Below are 15,919 nucleotides of genomic sequence, written 5' to 3'. Positions count from 1 at the left end.
CCCGTATCCGGCCAAATCCCTTATCCGGATGAGCCCCGGTCCCGAATTGTCCGGATACGAGAGGTTCAACTGTATATGTTTTGAGGTCTCTTTAAAGGTGGGCGGAAAAACAGTTATTACTTGTAGCTAGGCCAATTCTTCCCCATGGAAAAATTAAGTGATATCATGGGTAAGGGACAGATAATGTTGGTCTCCAAGGGGGATATGATGAAATGATTCCACCATAGTATCTGATGGTTAGAGCCTTGCTAGACTAAGACAGAACCATTGGAGCATGGACCGTGATTATGTCTTATCGAACTAGAATGACTATGAAGGTGATCGAACCAAAATTGTGCAGTCTCAAACATGGAAGGCTGCACTTATGTGAATTATGTGTTTATAAGCATATTTCTTCATACTGTTTCTTGGCTGTTGGTTGCTTTTTTTTATCTATCTATTTGTTTTGTTGTTGATTTTTTTTTTTTGGGGGGTGGGGGGAGGTGTCCAGATTGTCATTCTTGCATGCACCAGGTAATGGAACAGCAGACATAACATTTTAAATTTGTCTGTGACATTGTGAGAGTTGGCTTGTCTGTCTTTCTGTCAGTGTGAGATTATACACCAGCTAATTTGATATCTTGGATCAGATACGTAGGTAGGTCTGCCACGTCAAATAACTCAGTCGAAGAATCTTGAGGGAGAGGAAAATATGTCAGCATTATGATGACATTTTCAAAGTACGTTACGCACAATAATTTTAATCAGACACAATAAATCTCTCCCCTTTGATGCCATAAAATTGAAAAAGGCTCACCTCGTTGAGTTTGTTTTGTTTGTTGTGAACCGGATAGTAGCATGAGTCTCATTCTCTCCCCTCTCGGTGAAATAGTACCAGGAGTACGAGTATGAGGAGGGTATGGAGGCCATCTACCACGTCAGCCTGCTCAAGACCTTCAAGAAGACCATCGAGGACGGCTTCTTTGACTTCATCATCGTGGACGCCATCAACGACAAGACATCAAAGATTGAGCCCTTCTGGACCTACGCCAGAATGAAGGGTTTTGAGGTATGCCTGCATTGACATATCAGTGTATGAAAAATGACCTAATATTGATAATGATGATGATGATATGATAATAATAATAGTGAACTCTTTTAGAGTGCTCATCCTACCTAGAAAAGATACTTATGGTGCTGTGGAAAACAAAAAATGCACAGGATACCACAATTTTCAATATTGTATCATGGAACATGAGAACATACCTGAAACATAGTTATAAAATAATAATGTATGTAAATATTGATGTAGATTGAAGACATAGGCTTTAAGGTTCAATTTAAAAACCTGAGTAGATGGTGCTTGTCGTAGAGATACAGGGATGTTATTCCAGTCTTGGGGCTCATGTAGGAAAAAGCTTGATCTTGCTGATTATGTGTCATCAGAGGTATCTGTTGGATTTTGTGAGTTACCTAAACCTATCCACCTTTTCAATTTATGCATTTGTTTGTAAGGAATATCTAGCTCTTCATAGTTCTATCATAAGCTGCTACTGTGTTTTACTGTAAATGATGTCATGAGAAACAATTGACATAAACCTAAACAAAGCATTTACTGATTTAGCATGTACAATATAAAATTTGTAACTGTAAACATATGTGCATATACAGAATGGTTTCTGAATTATTGTTGAAATGCTTGTATGTGTATGCTTGAATGTACACTTACAGATTCGGCACACTTGTACCCACATCTGTGTCTGCTTTCTGCCCTAGGTATACATTGCAGAGTTGCTGGTGGAGCTGGGAGTTTGTGTGCAACGTGACATCCACGGGAGAGGAGAGATGGATATCAGAAGAGTAAGGAAATTATTTGATTTCTGTGCTACAGCAGTTCTTTATCTAACATACTTGTAATACAGTGCACTCCCATTATAACGAACATGGGTGTAACAAAATTTTGGTTACAACGAAGTAAAAAGTCAGGCCATAGCATTATCCACGCTATGTGTGTTTTTATTGTTTATTTGTTTGGATATAATGAAATTTAGATATAACGAAAGAAAAGTGCCGGTCCCGAGGACTTTGTTATAATGGGAGTCCACTGTACCAGCTTATAGATTAGGGTCTTGTGGTATAAAGAGTTTGATTTTGAAGGTATTATTTACTATAAGCAAAAACTAAGCTGTAGTGCTTCAAAATAGTTCTAAGATGTGAGTAAAGGATTGAAACAACCCATGTAAAAATGCTAATCTGTATAATCAATGTTAAGTATTGTTAAATTCACAAAATGTAAACAGTAGTTGTAATTAATTTTTTTTTATTCATGTTCCATATTCCACATTTCATACAAGTTTTATATTCCATTTGATTTTAAAAAAGAAATGTTTTAACACAATGGTCAGTTTGAAACAAAATTGCACAAATGTATAAGGACGTATAATTGACGTGTAATATGAGAAACCCACTAAAAAGCAAAGCTTGCAGGATGTAGGTTCCAAAACTATAATATAGGCTTTTAGTACAGTATGTCAATGTCAAAAATGACGTAACATGCAAAAATGCAAGATGTCTAGAATATTATAGAATTTATGGAATGCACAAAGTATTGTATAATGTTCATGATTAAACTTATGATATCAATACTAAGAAAAGTAGCAAGTTGATCAAACAAATGAAGCCATCCGAGCGAGGCATCGTTTTGAGTATGCATAATTTTTGTCAATTGATCACGGCAACGTAATCAAACGTAAAATTTTAGAAAATTGGCTTTCAGATTTTGCTTAAAGGAACTTAAAGGACAAGTTCACCTTCATAAACATAAGGATTGAGAGAATGTAGCAATATTAGTAGAACACATCATTGAAAGTTTGAGGAAAATCAGACAATCCGTTCAAAAGTTATGAATTTTTGAAGTTTTTGTGCAGTAACCGCTGGATGAGAAGACTACTCCAGTGTATGAATAACTTAGATGTCACATGCGTACAACAATATAAGGAAAATATAAAGAGAATTTCACAAAATACCATCTTTTGAAAAAAGTACACATTCCCCTGACTCGTTACCGACAAATGTTATGGGTAATATTATTCCCCCTGCCTTTAGAAAGAGGCAAGTCAAGAGCTCTTTTATTATGCGAAAAAAGTGAAAATATGTTGAATTTTCTTTTACATTTTCTTTATACTGTTGTACGCATATGACTCACAAGCTGTAGTAGTCTCCTCATCCAGCGGTTCCAACACAAAAATTTTAAAAATTCATAACTTTTGCATCGATTGTCCAATTTTCCTCAAACTTTCACTGATGTGTTCTACTAATATTGTTGCATTCTCTCAATCCTTATGTTTATGAAGGTGAACTTGTCCTTTAAAAGAACTTGATTACAACCGAACAGAAAATATAACTCATTCCAGAAAGAAGTAATTGTCGTAAGGGCTAAAACTGTACGAACGGGGCAAAAATGATAGGATTCACTTTGTCTTGTAAGGTAAGTATGTTTCTTGTAGGGTAAATTGTTTCTAGAATAAACCGTCTACAGTTTTGGTTTATTGAGAAATAATGATATCTCCTTATATTTTAGGCTTTATTGCGACATTTTTATATGGTACCATGTTTTGTGATACAACCGACCTACACATGTGCATCAAATGTGATAACTTGAACATTTTTTAAATCACTGCTCGCAATGGTGAACAATAGAGTAAGGAAGAGCTCAATATTGGGCATGCAGCTAAAACCTCCTCCAGACTGGTCAGTATCATAGAATATTGATTTGTATCAGGCACATATACAGGTGATGAGATATACCATATACTGGTTTATTGCCAGACCTGCTCTTTCTCATCACACTCAGTGTGACATCTTTGAGAGGAATGATGATACCCTTCACCTCTTTGCGTACCACAAAATGTTGCCTGTGTAGGGGCACATATTGCACTTTTCCTGTATCTCTGTCGTATTCTCCTTGATATATACTCCTTAAGCAGTGTTAATACAACGTAGGCTTTCACCTCATTTTTAACCTGTTGAGAACGGGCTGATTTTGCTACAACACACATTTCCCATAGAGGCCTGCCCAAGTATTCTTGGGACTAGTCTTCAACGGGTTAAAGAACCACTCATTCTCTCACAGACATCAACTGAAGCAGAAAATTGCCTACCCTTTAATAATCCATGTACCTCGCTAGTAGTTGTGTGATACCATACTCACAAACCCATGGTATCACCCCTCATGAGCTTCTCATTATTGACTTGGTGTACCTCTGTCTCTGTCAAATGTAGATCATCGAGCACTGGGAGTTCGCCCCAAGGAAATACACCAAGCTGGATGTGGTGGCGCTCTTGCAGGATGCGGCTATTCCGGAGGTCAGTGACCCTTCTCGATTGGTACTGCACAATCCATGTCAAGTCTAAGAATATGTCTGTTCTGTTGATATATTTCTATTTCAAAAGTTATTATTTCGACTTTGTTGTAGTTGGTCGGACAGAAAAAAAAAGAGGAAAATCTGTTAATGAGGCTAATGCTTCATTGAAATTATTCAAGACTGTATGGTCCTGTATGTACTCATAAAGGTACATTCGTGAAGCACATTGACTTGAAGTGATTTTGTTGATTTGTTTCTTGAAGAAAAGACGGGAATCCATTATTCTTTACTAAGTCTAAATTGTGTAAACTGTTACTCTTGAACTTTCTCGTTGCCTCATAAAAAGACACACTCATTTGAAATATTTATTTGGTAAATAAAGATTAATATCCTTTTGTTGGAAAGTATACTAATGTTTTTTTAAATATGTTTATGTTCTTGCGTAATAACAAAGGACTGCAGATAGGACAAATCATATTTAAGGTATGAAATTGAAACCAACCAATGCAATGGAAACAAAAATCACATTTTTGATAAGGAAAGCACAGTGACACCAGGCAGACACATAGCAAGAGTAGAAATCTACCCTTACTTGCATCTTTGAGATATCAAGGGCCAGAGTTTTAGCAGGATTGGAGAAATTTATGCAATATTTGATTTTCTGACGCAGCTCATCCACATCTTTCAAATGGTTACAATGTAACCGAAGTGACTAGATTTGGTCCTGTTCTTGCTCTGCTCCAATTCTTCATGACATGTTTAGATACACTAGCATGCTCAAGGTATTCTTTCATGAAGAAGGGGGGGGGGGGGGAATGGAGAACACACGCCCTTCCCTCTGTATAACTACCGGTATTTAATTGAAAAGACCAGGATACGATGCAATGAGGAATAACATGCAGTGTATTATTTTTTGGCAGGTTGAGATGGAGGATGAAACTGGTCCCAGCATGATGGAGCAGCTAATAAATCAGGAGCAAGAAGCAATGGAAGAACTGGAAGAGGATGAAGAGGTAAGTGAAGGTCAGGAGGTCAAAGGTCAGAGGGCCACCTTCTGAGTGTACTGCACATGTTCCTAGACATCCCCTGCCTCTGTTGAGAGCCCTCTTTTGAGCCGTTTGTGCCAAGGTTTCCAACAATGTGCAAAGCATAGAGGAGCGTAGAGTTTAGTAACATTGAGAGAAATCTGCTTTATGCATCATGTTTCATTTTGGAAGTTATGAGAGGTAAGAGAAAAAAATTGGCATTGGCGTTAGGAACAAATGATATTCCATGCTAGACCAAATCACTGTTATGACTACAGGTTTTGTTTCTAGAACTAGTGTGCTAGACTTCACAGTCTTCATAATTAGTATTTGGCGCCAACTGCAGAGCACGGTCGAGCTCTTTTCAGATGTCTTGGTGGGATGATCAACAGTGTCACATCCAAAAGAGTGATAGAAGTGTAAAAGTCTCTTGTGTAAGACAGTGGCCTGTATGCCAATCCTCGGAGGAACTCTATTTTACCTATGACTCCGCTGTCCTCCATAGATTTTGCTTCAGGCAAAAATTACGAATTGATGCAGTTTGATTTCATATGGAATGTGGTTCGTACCAAATTTGAAACTGTGTGATAGTGCTGTGATGAGGTTTGCGTTCCTTTGGGGATGACGTGAGTGACAGACTTCTGGTGAGGAAGCATTTTAGTGCAAACTTCATACTAAGAGTGAGATAGATTTAGAGATGTCTTCATCAGTACAGTGTCAGATAGCTACTCACAGAAGTACTAACATGAAGGGTAACTGTGCAAGCCTCTATGGCTGCTAGTATGGTTACTCTAGACCTAAGACACCTCTTTCTAATTCATATATATTTATATTTGTGGTAGATTTGATAGTGGTGGATGAGTTTTTTGTTCTTGTGTTCAGCTTCATATTTGATGACAATTGGGGGTTTTTTTTTTTGTAATGTAAAGTCTGGAAGCAAGCTGCAGTCTTTGAAAACTAAATCAATTTTTTTTTTAATGTTGTCATGCAGCCTTTGAGAATATGACATATCTTCTAGTAGTTGTGAGTTATGTATAAATTGTATGAATGTTTTGTATCTTAATGCATTGACATTTCAGTAGGCCTTCAAAAAGGTCCATAGTACAAAGCTACCATGCCTCTGATTGTACAGGAAATTCCTGCAAATTCAGATATATCTTTTCATGTTCTGAGAAAAGTAGTAGCATACATATAAAGGTTTGCCTGAGTTGGGAACTACCAGTGATTTTATTTGTTGAGATGCACGCAACACACAAGAATCTTTCTGCTTGCACTTAGCTGTTGCCAGCTGTGATATCAGAGAAGGGGAGAGGGGCATAGTAGCCTAGACTACAGTTTATTCCTGCGAGTTCTATTTCACCACAGTGATTGCTGATTCAGGTGTTGAAAAGCTTTGATTGTGGAGTTCAGATCTTGAGCACCTATACTTAGGCACCAAACCTCCTGAAGTAGGGCGGTATTCAGAAAAATAGAGCCATATCACAGGCCTTTTTTCATGCACATGAATCACTTCATAGCCATTGTTTAACGTAATTGAAATAATGTATTTTTGAGCCTCTCAAGTCAATGAACTGAACAGTTGATGGGTGCAAGATTTCTGCAGGATCTGCCTATCGTTAGCAAAATGTGTTTATTTGTTGTTTTTTTTACAAAATTGATTACAGGGCCTACCTTAAATATCCCATATTTGTTTTTGTTCTTATTGATAGTGAAGTCTTAGATAGGCACTTTCATGTGATTAGCACTAAAGAACATTGACTAATTTATTAAGGACTAGATTTGAAAGTAAAATTTATGCTTGTCAAAAGTGGCCTTGCTAAAAGATGGTCATGCGTTTAGGTAAACATTGCCTTGGTGAACACTGGACTGGCTTTTCTGCTACAGAGAGGATCACAAGAAATGGTTTGAATGTTCTTTTCTGAGAAATTTTCTGTCCTTTTTAAGCTTGCATAATTCTTGTTTCTATTACATTGTATGGGTCTTTAAATTACATTCTAAATATGTGGTTGATTGTATGTAGTATTTATAAAGTAAATTTGTAGACACTTGCTAAACTTTGTAGGAATTTAGCTTTAACGCAACCATTATGTAATGATATATGCCTAGCTATCCATTAATCCTAATGAATACTGTGTAGAGATAATTGTGTTGATGCTTGAAATTAATTGTGATGTACACACTGATAAACTCAATATCATTAGGCTATCTACTTTCTGTTGATGATGTATAATTTGTGTTTTAACCATAATATTACTTTTAGGATATTTAGGATCGGATGTTATGACTAGATTCTAGTTTTTGTAATAGTCAATTCTCTGCCATGAGATTAGCGGGTTAGTCCAGAGCAAGCTTTTTCAACAAGTTGCTAGAATTCTACTGGAAGATAATCTGATAAGTTTTACTGTGACATAGTGTATAAACCTAAAAGGAGAGTGAAACTAAGTCCTGATGTGTTTGTTCCACCATCAGTTTGCGTTAATCAGTGTCTGTTTTATCAATCTTCTGGGCTGTTTGCTCTTATTCAAAATGTATCATAGGCATATGACTATCTAACTGTTGTATCTAAGTCTAAATGTGTGAATTTAAACTCTGTATTACTGAATGTAAGGCTGTATATTGCCTTCGCAAACAATTAGGAGACATGACTGCAAAGGTCTATATTACTCAAACATTTAACTAGCATTGTATATAGCATGGTTACTAACAATGACTGATATCACTGGTAGATGCAAACAAAATTTAAAGTTTACTGTCTGATGCAATGGTACCTAGAATCATTGCTAGTTTGTGCTATGGAAGTTTTACAGAAAAACTGCTGTTTTTCATTCATCCTCTGCAAATTTTTTTATTTTTTTGTTTTGTTTTGTTTTGTTTTTGTATGTTTATTTTTAAAGCAAACTGAGGAAGAATTCCAGAATTATTTGCAGAGACTAAGTATCACTACAAACATGGAAAAGTTGTGCTATAGGACAGGAGGTGTATACTTTACCTATCAGTGATTGACTTCAATGATATATTTCCTCCTGGGGCTATGGAAACGATGCATTAGATTAGCAATTATACTTATTATTACCATTCTTATATAGTGCATCGTACCTTTGGCAAGGGTCTCTATGCACCTTAGATTACTATTTCATATCCCCTTTGTATTTCTCTTGCTTTTGTTGGTATTTTTATTGCAACTAATTTACAAATATCCCTTTATCAATGTAAATAAACCTGAATTGTTCAGTGTTTCAGTTGCAGCCAGTATAGAAATTGTGGGCATACATACTGGTTGATATGACTGACAGCTGTCTAGCAATCAGGAGGTTGTTGGTTTGAGTCAAACTGGAGTATGTATGCCTGTGATATTTTTATTTATTTTTTTTTTTTTATGGCTTCTACTAAAACACTGAATTATCTTTGTTTATTTACACTGATGAATGGCAGTTTGTCAATCAGTTGCAATAAAGACAACTCAATGCAAGAATCTTATTAATTTGAATAGTTGGTACTTTTATTGTATATTTTGTTTATGTTTAATTTTGTGGTATTAGTAATCAGGCCAGGTTAAAAAAATGAGATAGAGTTTCAACAAAGAGCTTTCCTATGATCTTTGAGGAAAGAAATTTCCCCCATGATCACTCAGGGCATTGATCGTACAAGCCAATAATTCGCTGTAGAATTGATTTGCTGAATGAGTGACGTGTTGTAAGATAGTGAAAGTTTATCTGGGTGTGGTCAAATATGAGCTTGTATCGAAAACTCATTGAAAGTAGAATTGCAAATACTTGTTGGGCATTTCAGCCTCTAAGGAATATTGTTTCAGGTATGAAACAAAAGCTGTAATTATGGTGTGTACAGGGTCATGTCAATAGCCTCTGGATGGACACATGAGGATGCTAATATTATATCCTGGCTGTATGGATTTCCTTTATAACGATATGAATGTACTGCATGCCGCTTGCTTGTTAGGTGTGGCAGATTATTTGGGCCAAGTGTCACAAGGAGTTGAGTGGGGCAGGTTCTTATTTCACCTATGAGAGAACAACCTCTCTTCCAGATGGAAGAAAACACTTGAAAGCTATTTATAGCACCTGTGTTTTGTTCAATCACGCTCGAGAGTGAGAGAGAAATATGGCCTTCTTAAAGGGACTTTGTGATATATACCCGGTATTAGAATAGAGCAGTGCGTGCAGTATATTTTACAAAATCCGAGCACCTTAAGATTGCGGTTATGCATGCACAGTGAGTCAGGTTACTCAACTTTGCAAGGCATCAAAAGGGTGACGCGACACAGACATGCCCTGAGCTAAAGTTAGCTCCCACGCTGCGCTGCGCTGTGCAGATAAATGGAACAGAGCGACACTATGACTTACATTGAGGGTGAATGTTTCTGAACAGGTAAAACAAATGAGGAAATGATGCGTATGAATACAAAGTTCACGTCCTCAATTACATTAATATTCTAAATCTTGAAAACCTAACCAGAATAACGTGTTGATGCATTCTCTACATGTAGATAAGTTATAGTTAGTCTTGTAAATGATTGCAGCATTCTTTTTTTGAAGCACCTGAAATATATACCTCTTTCTAGTCCCATTTGGCTTATTGTTACATCACTAAAAGGTAGATTTCAGGTGCTTCTGCATTGTATTCATGTTCATAATACCACAACCCTGCAATCAATCTCCTTTAATGCCATTTGCCTTCAAGAGATTTTGATATGATGTGTATTCACTGATTTTGAATGACTCCTAATCAAGATAATTTGTTAACATAATGATTACATGCGCTGACAATGTATTCTGTTATTGATGTTTGACTGTGCCTCTTACCTGTAATTGATATTTGTTGAAGATTGTGCATAGGGTTTAATGTAGTTTTAATTGTAATATATGATTGTTTTTATTAAATTCTTATTTCTAATTGTTTTTATAAACGTTTAGTGCTTTATTTGGCATCCCTGTTAGTTTTGCAAGCACTGTTTTCCTGTAGCCATCACATGCCCAGTCAGTTCAGAAAGGATTAGTGCAAGTATGCAACGGAAAAACAAAGTTCTGACACATTCATTAATCAGGGCTCTACAAATAGGATATCTTCCAGCTGCCCAAATGGCTGGAAGACAAGGGCCTTTTACCTTTAACAGCCAGGCTCCCATTCATGGTACTTGCCCAGTAACAAGTTTTCATTTCCATGGGCACAAAGGCAAATGGGTTTGAAGCTCCCTTCTTACTGCCTGCTCTTTATGCAGTACATATGGGTCCTTTAGAAAATACTTTGTATGAATATCATGGATAGATGTAACGCAGTGAATTAAACGAACTTCATTCGATGTTACCTTTTGTTAAGTGGTTGATTGAATCACTAGTAGTATCTCAAAAGCCCTGATAATGACATGTTTGGTATTAAGTATCATTCAAAACATAGTCTAACATTCCTCCAATCTGATGCCAGTGTGCTTCAGAGAATATATACATACATTTAGCCATAGCATGGAAATATAAATGGGCATAACTTTTCTGAGATTATTTTTGTGAGTTATTAAACGTAGGATTTTTCTGTGTGTTTGTTATGGGAGATATCAATTATTTTTCTTCTCCAATTTTTCATTTTTACAGCTACGCTTTACCAAGAGCAAATGGGACAGCGCGACTGAAGAAAAGCTTGGTGAGTCTCTTCGCTTCATTTCCTTTTCCTCTATACTGTAAAGTAAAAGTCAAAGTTTTTGCACATTTCGTGTGACCAGAAACTTGCACAAAAATAAAAGCATGCAAATATTTTTGTCTGTTATACATGTAACACTGATGTCTTGATTCTGTGGAATCAAAGTTATGTGAAATTCATCTTACCTGGCTGAGCACAAAAAAAAAAAGATAAATAAAAATTATCCGCGCATAAATTTCCACATAGCATGCAAGGAACTTTGCTTAAGTGCCACTATGTTCTGCTTTAAAAATTTGATGTGCTTCACCTGTCTGTCTGGCCGTAATAGATTTTGGGTTGAGGTAACTTCAGAACTGTTTGAGGTAGCCAAATGAAACTTGGCATATGTATGATAATCTTGGTACGGTGCTGTCACTTGAGGAAAGCTTGGGCCATATTGCTTCTAGGTACCAGTCACGGCTTTGCATGTACTGTTCTAGGGGTCTAGGGCAATTACCCCCTGGGCAATTATCCCAGACCCTTCACCTGACCCTAGCCCTAATCCTAATCCTGAACCTAATCCGAACCCTAACCCAAACTCTAACCCTAAACCTCACCCTAACCCTAATCTTGACTCTAACCTTATCACTAACTAGTATTTAGCCAGGGGGTAATTGCCCTGCTACGTGTACTAGGTACGATGACTGAGATTGGCCCTAACACAACAACATCTCACATTTTACAACATTCAGTTTGTGCTGCTAGTAGAACTTTTAGGGGATGAAAGATCCTCTGATCTCGATATGTCCTCTCTCTCAGTGCAACTAAAGAAACAAAAACAGCAACAATGTCCCGTGTATGCCCCTTGTATTCTAGTGATAAAGAAAGAAGGAAATGCTAGAGTTTATTAGTGCCGTATATTTCATATGAATAGTTTATATTACTAAAAAAAAAATCAAGTGGGTAATTACACAATTGAACAGAATTACATTAAAGGGTGTGTACAGTTCTGGTCAAGGTGAAGATTTTACTTTTAACGTTTTGCGAGATATTCAGAAACTACTCTATGAGATGTCAAAGAGCATACAGTTCTAAGGGGTATCAAAAGTTTATTCGATGAAAATTGGTTTTGAAATGGCTGAGATATCCAAAAACAAGGTGAAACAAAGCACTTTTTGGGATATCTCAGCCATTTGAAAACCAATTCTCATCAAATAAACGTTGAATCCTTCTTAAAATTACATGCTCTTTCATATTTCATAAGAGGCTTTTCATTATCTCACTTCAACCAGTACTGTACAGTCCCTTTAAATGCAAAAACGACAAAATTTGAGTTTTGCTCTTCTGTGAAGAATCAGTTTATTGGGGTGGAGTTGACTTAATCCTATATCTTGTGTGATTGATGATTATGAAAAAAAAAAGTGTAAGGTGCACTTCACGAAAGGGTATGAAATACAACTCAAGTAATTTGAAGTACCGTATCCTGAGGAGAAGTATAGGCTGTTGTTCCCTATGTGGGACATGTTCTGCATTTTGATATCAGGTCTAAGCATTAAAATACAGCTGATACAGCAATTACAACATTGACATTACTTACTTACCAGTTGAAATGGGACATTTTTCCTTTCTTGTTTTCCCTTGTGTTTCATTGATATTACACTGTAGTGTGAAAAACACATAGAACTTTGTGAGGCCAATTTTCGAGCCACTTTTTCCCCTCTATTTTGGAAGTGGAAGCTTATTTTGTTACATATCAGCCTCCTGTAACCAAGTGACTTCTCTCCAAAATTCACTGTCTGATTACTGCACAGCGTTATTCAATGAGCTGCGGGAGGGGGTAGGAGGTGGCCTCGGATAGCAACCATGCACGTACAGTGTAAACAAACTGAAATGTATATCACCAGTTGTGAGTGAGATGTATGACTTGAACTTTTGCCTGGGAGTAGGACTGCTTTGGACAGTTATTTATTGTTGGAAAAAGTAATTATTACAATTACACCTATTTTAGTCTTATGGGACTGCTGGCTATAGTTATCTGGGGTAGGCCTATCTCATAATCATTATGGGTGGTCCTTTTGAAAAAGGAACAAAACAGCCACCACTGGCAGACAGACAGACAGACACAAACACAGACGTCAGATTGATGAGGTTGATAATGTTGAGTGTTTGTCATATTCGGTGTACGCTTCCACAGTGGTATTCATGCGTGTATACATACCACCAACAAGATGTTTGGTCCCATAGGAGCGGGGTGTCATGCGATATTGTGATATGATAACCTTCTGGTGCCTTTGATCATGGTCACTGAGAGCTGATTCACACTTCAACAAGTTTTGCCTAGTGTCCTACCCAGTGATACCATTAATGGCACAGCAACGAAATTTAGGACTTGGTCAAGATTGGTGTACCTTTTTAAAACCTGTAAAGTCGCCCTATGAGGCAGTATACCTCTTGACTTATCCTTGAAATTCATTAAAACTACCCACATCCAAGTTTTGAAATTAGCCTGCTCTGCTAAGCGCTGCTGATGTCCATCATATCTCATTTGGAGATATGTGCATTTGATATAAACCAAAGATTAATTTAAAAATGGAACATGTATTTGATGACAAAGTGGGAGCTGTAACAAAATTAATTAATCCTCAGAAATTAACAACAGAGTCATAAATGGATCAGGATGTTACAGTTACTCTCACTGTGTTTTGCCCGTCATATATACAATCATGTTGGGAAATGGGACATGGTTTAAATGTGATGGGCCAGGTAGAAGGGTGGTCATGAATGCTGTTTTATTTGTGTTTATGCTTTGTTTCTGTGTGTACTGCTATTGTTGTTGTAGTTTGTGTTGTGCTGTATTGATTTGTTACGAAAGCAACACAAAAGACATGCATAAAATATGCATAATGGATAGATCCATTGAGAAGTGATGAAATCATTTTATCTTTATATTATGAAACAGCATCTCGCATACAAAGTGCTATAAATACACATTTTCTATGTGCTCAGAACTGGCAAAGGGTATTGCTGGGGCATATGAAAGTGTAAGACGCGAATGCATCTTTTATGTGTAACTGTATATTCGGTACTGTGTATATTTGTAACCCTTGTGCAGCTTGTAGTCTTGTATCATTTGTATATCAGCTTGTGCAGTGATTAATGAATTATTGAAATACGCATAGCTGCATGAAATGCATATCATTTGTTTTTTAGCTGTGATACTGTAAATGTGCATGTGTGTGTGCGAGTGTGTGTCTGTGCGTGCATGAGTTAGTGTTCATGTCAAGGACACCAACTCCAGGAACGAGGTATTCTTATTCTGTTGTTCTCATAATGTATGATATTAGCATTTGTCCCACATTTTGTGTGGAAGGTAAGGTTGAAGAAGGCCTGAGAAATGTGCCTATGATTTGTCTACAGCTCCTAATTTACCCTGTGTTGTGTGTATGTATTTGTGTTGATGGTTGATAGTTTTTCATTCAACAAATCAAGCAGTATGTATCAACTTTGTCAGTGCAAGACAATGCGTAAATGATTTCACAAAGCTTATCTGGTAATAGTCAATTCTATTCATGCTGTATCTATCACACAAATTTTACGGTATACAATATTTGCTGTAAGAGTAAGATATTTTGCAGTGTGAAAGTATTAGATGATTACAGAAAAAGTTTCTGGCCATGTTAATCTGTCAACTGCAGTAAAGTACATTTCTGGAAAATTTAGGGAAATATATACAGCTGTAACTATACACAGCCCAGTCGCTGTATAAATCGCGTGCTTTGCACGGCGTCTGGTCGTGCTAGAAATATATAGATATATTGTGAGCACAATGTTATTGTAAATTTCTCAAGAACAGTGATAAAAGGTGGTTATGATATGGTTTCTTAGAGGTAGTTACCATGCAAACATTTTAGTTTTATAGAAAAAAGGAAGATTGAATGTTATCTAGAAGGTTTGATATTAAAAGAGGAACATGACTTGAACTTTCCACATGACAGCAGACATATGATGTTATTTGAGCTTAACCTTTGACCCCAAAGTTTTATCTTCTATCTGCCATCAATTCTCCTTTCCAGATGCCCTGGACGGTATCAAGAAGTACAAGAAGAAGGAGCACTACCAGAGTATGGAGGACTACATGTCAGGGGGAGACATGTTTGACGTGGTCACAAGACCGGCGCTTCCTGGTCAAAAGCGGGTAAGTTGAGTTCTGTTCTTTTCTCTAAAGTCGCCTGTTAGTCTTTCAAGTAGGCCATCATAGCATCAGTGAAGATGTATAGGGATTATTCATTATTGGTGTGTCACACAAGGTAAGATTACTCTCTGCAGTTTTCTGTCTGTGAAATGCAGTTTAATCAATTTATTTTGTCAGAATGTAAGATCATTTTCTTTTTTTGGGGGGGGGGGTGGTAGGGTTTAGCAGTCTTCTGAACATTTAATGTGAGAATGAGATCATATGTAAAATTTGCATAGGTACAACTGTATGTGTGCAAGAGGTAAGTATGTTTTCTTTTTTTTTTATTCAATGGGCTTATATCTTAAAATGTATTGAACTGCTGTAGGCTCTGCCTCCTCGTCCATTCAATTTATTGATGGAAAACAAGATAGCTGCCCTCAAAATCCTTCAGTATACTGTATTTTGTGCGTGTGTATGTGTGCAAGCGCTTCCAATAATCCCCCCATCTTCTTTTCCCGTAGTGACTTGTCAAACTGATTATGGAAGAAATGTGTGAAAAATGAAAGGGATACAGTTGCATGAAAATTATTGTACTAGAGCTGTACCAGTATGGTTAATCAATAGTGTGATTGTATAGCAGTGTAGTAGAAGTGCAGCTTTTATTCTTAGCATAAGAGTACAGGTAAGTATGCTATCTACCAGGCAAATGTATATCATAAATACTTGGTAATAAGTACTTGGTAATAAAT

At 36.8% G+C, this 15,919-nt stretch overlaps 1 protein-coding gene across 1 annotated transcript in view; it reads left to right on the top strand.

Annotated features, from left to right (window-relative positions):
- LOC139733244 (uncharacterized) overlaps positions 1-15,919 on the top strand; it is a 43,580-nt gene that overhangs the window by 20,164 nt on the left and 7,497 nt on the right. Inside the window, exons 10-15 of the mRNA XM_071644084.1 lie at positions 872-1,048; positions 1,756-1,839; positions 4,261-4,344; positions 5,264-5,356; positions 10,972-11,020; positions 15,070-15,191. Of these exons, the coding sequence (XP_071500185.1) occupies positions 872-1,048; positions 1,756-1,839; positions 4,261-4,344; positions 5,264-5,356; positions 10,972-11,020; positions 15,070-15,191 (609 nt within the window). The remainder of the gene's footprint in view (positions 1-871; positions 1,049-1,755; positions 1,840-4,260; positions 4,345-5,263; positions 5,357-10,971; positions 11,021-15,069; positions 15,192-15,919) is intronic.

This window comes from Diadema antillarum, unplaced genomic scaffold (genome assembly GCF_040938485.1).
Source record: "Diadema antillarum isolate AM-2024a unplaced genomic scaffold, OU_Dant_1.0 seq00000463_RagTag, whole genome shotgun sequence".
Lineage (NCBI taxonomy): Eukaryota > Metazoa > Echinodermata > Echinoidea > Diadematoida > Diadematidae > Diadema > Diadema antillarum.
The sequence above is the reverse complement of the archived record's forward strand: the minus strand, read 5'-3'. Positions and strand labels throughout refer to the sequence as shown.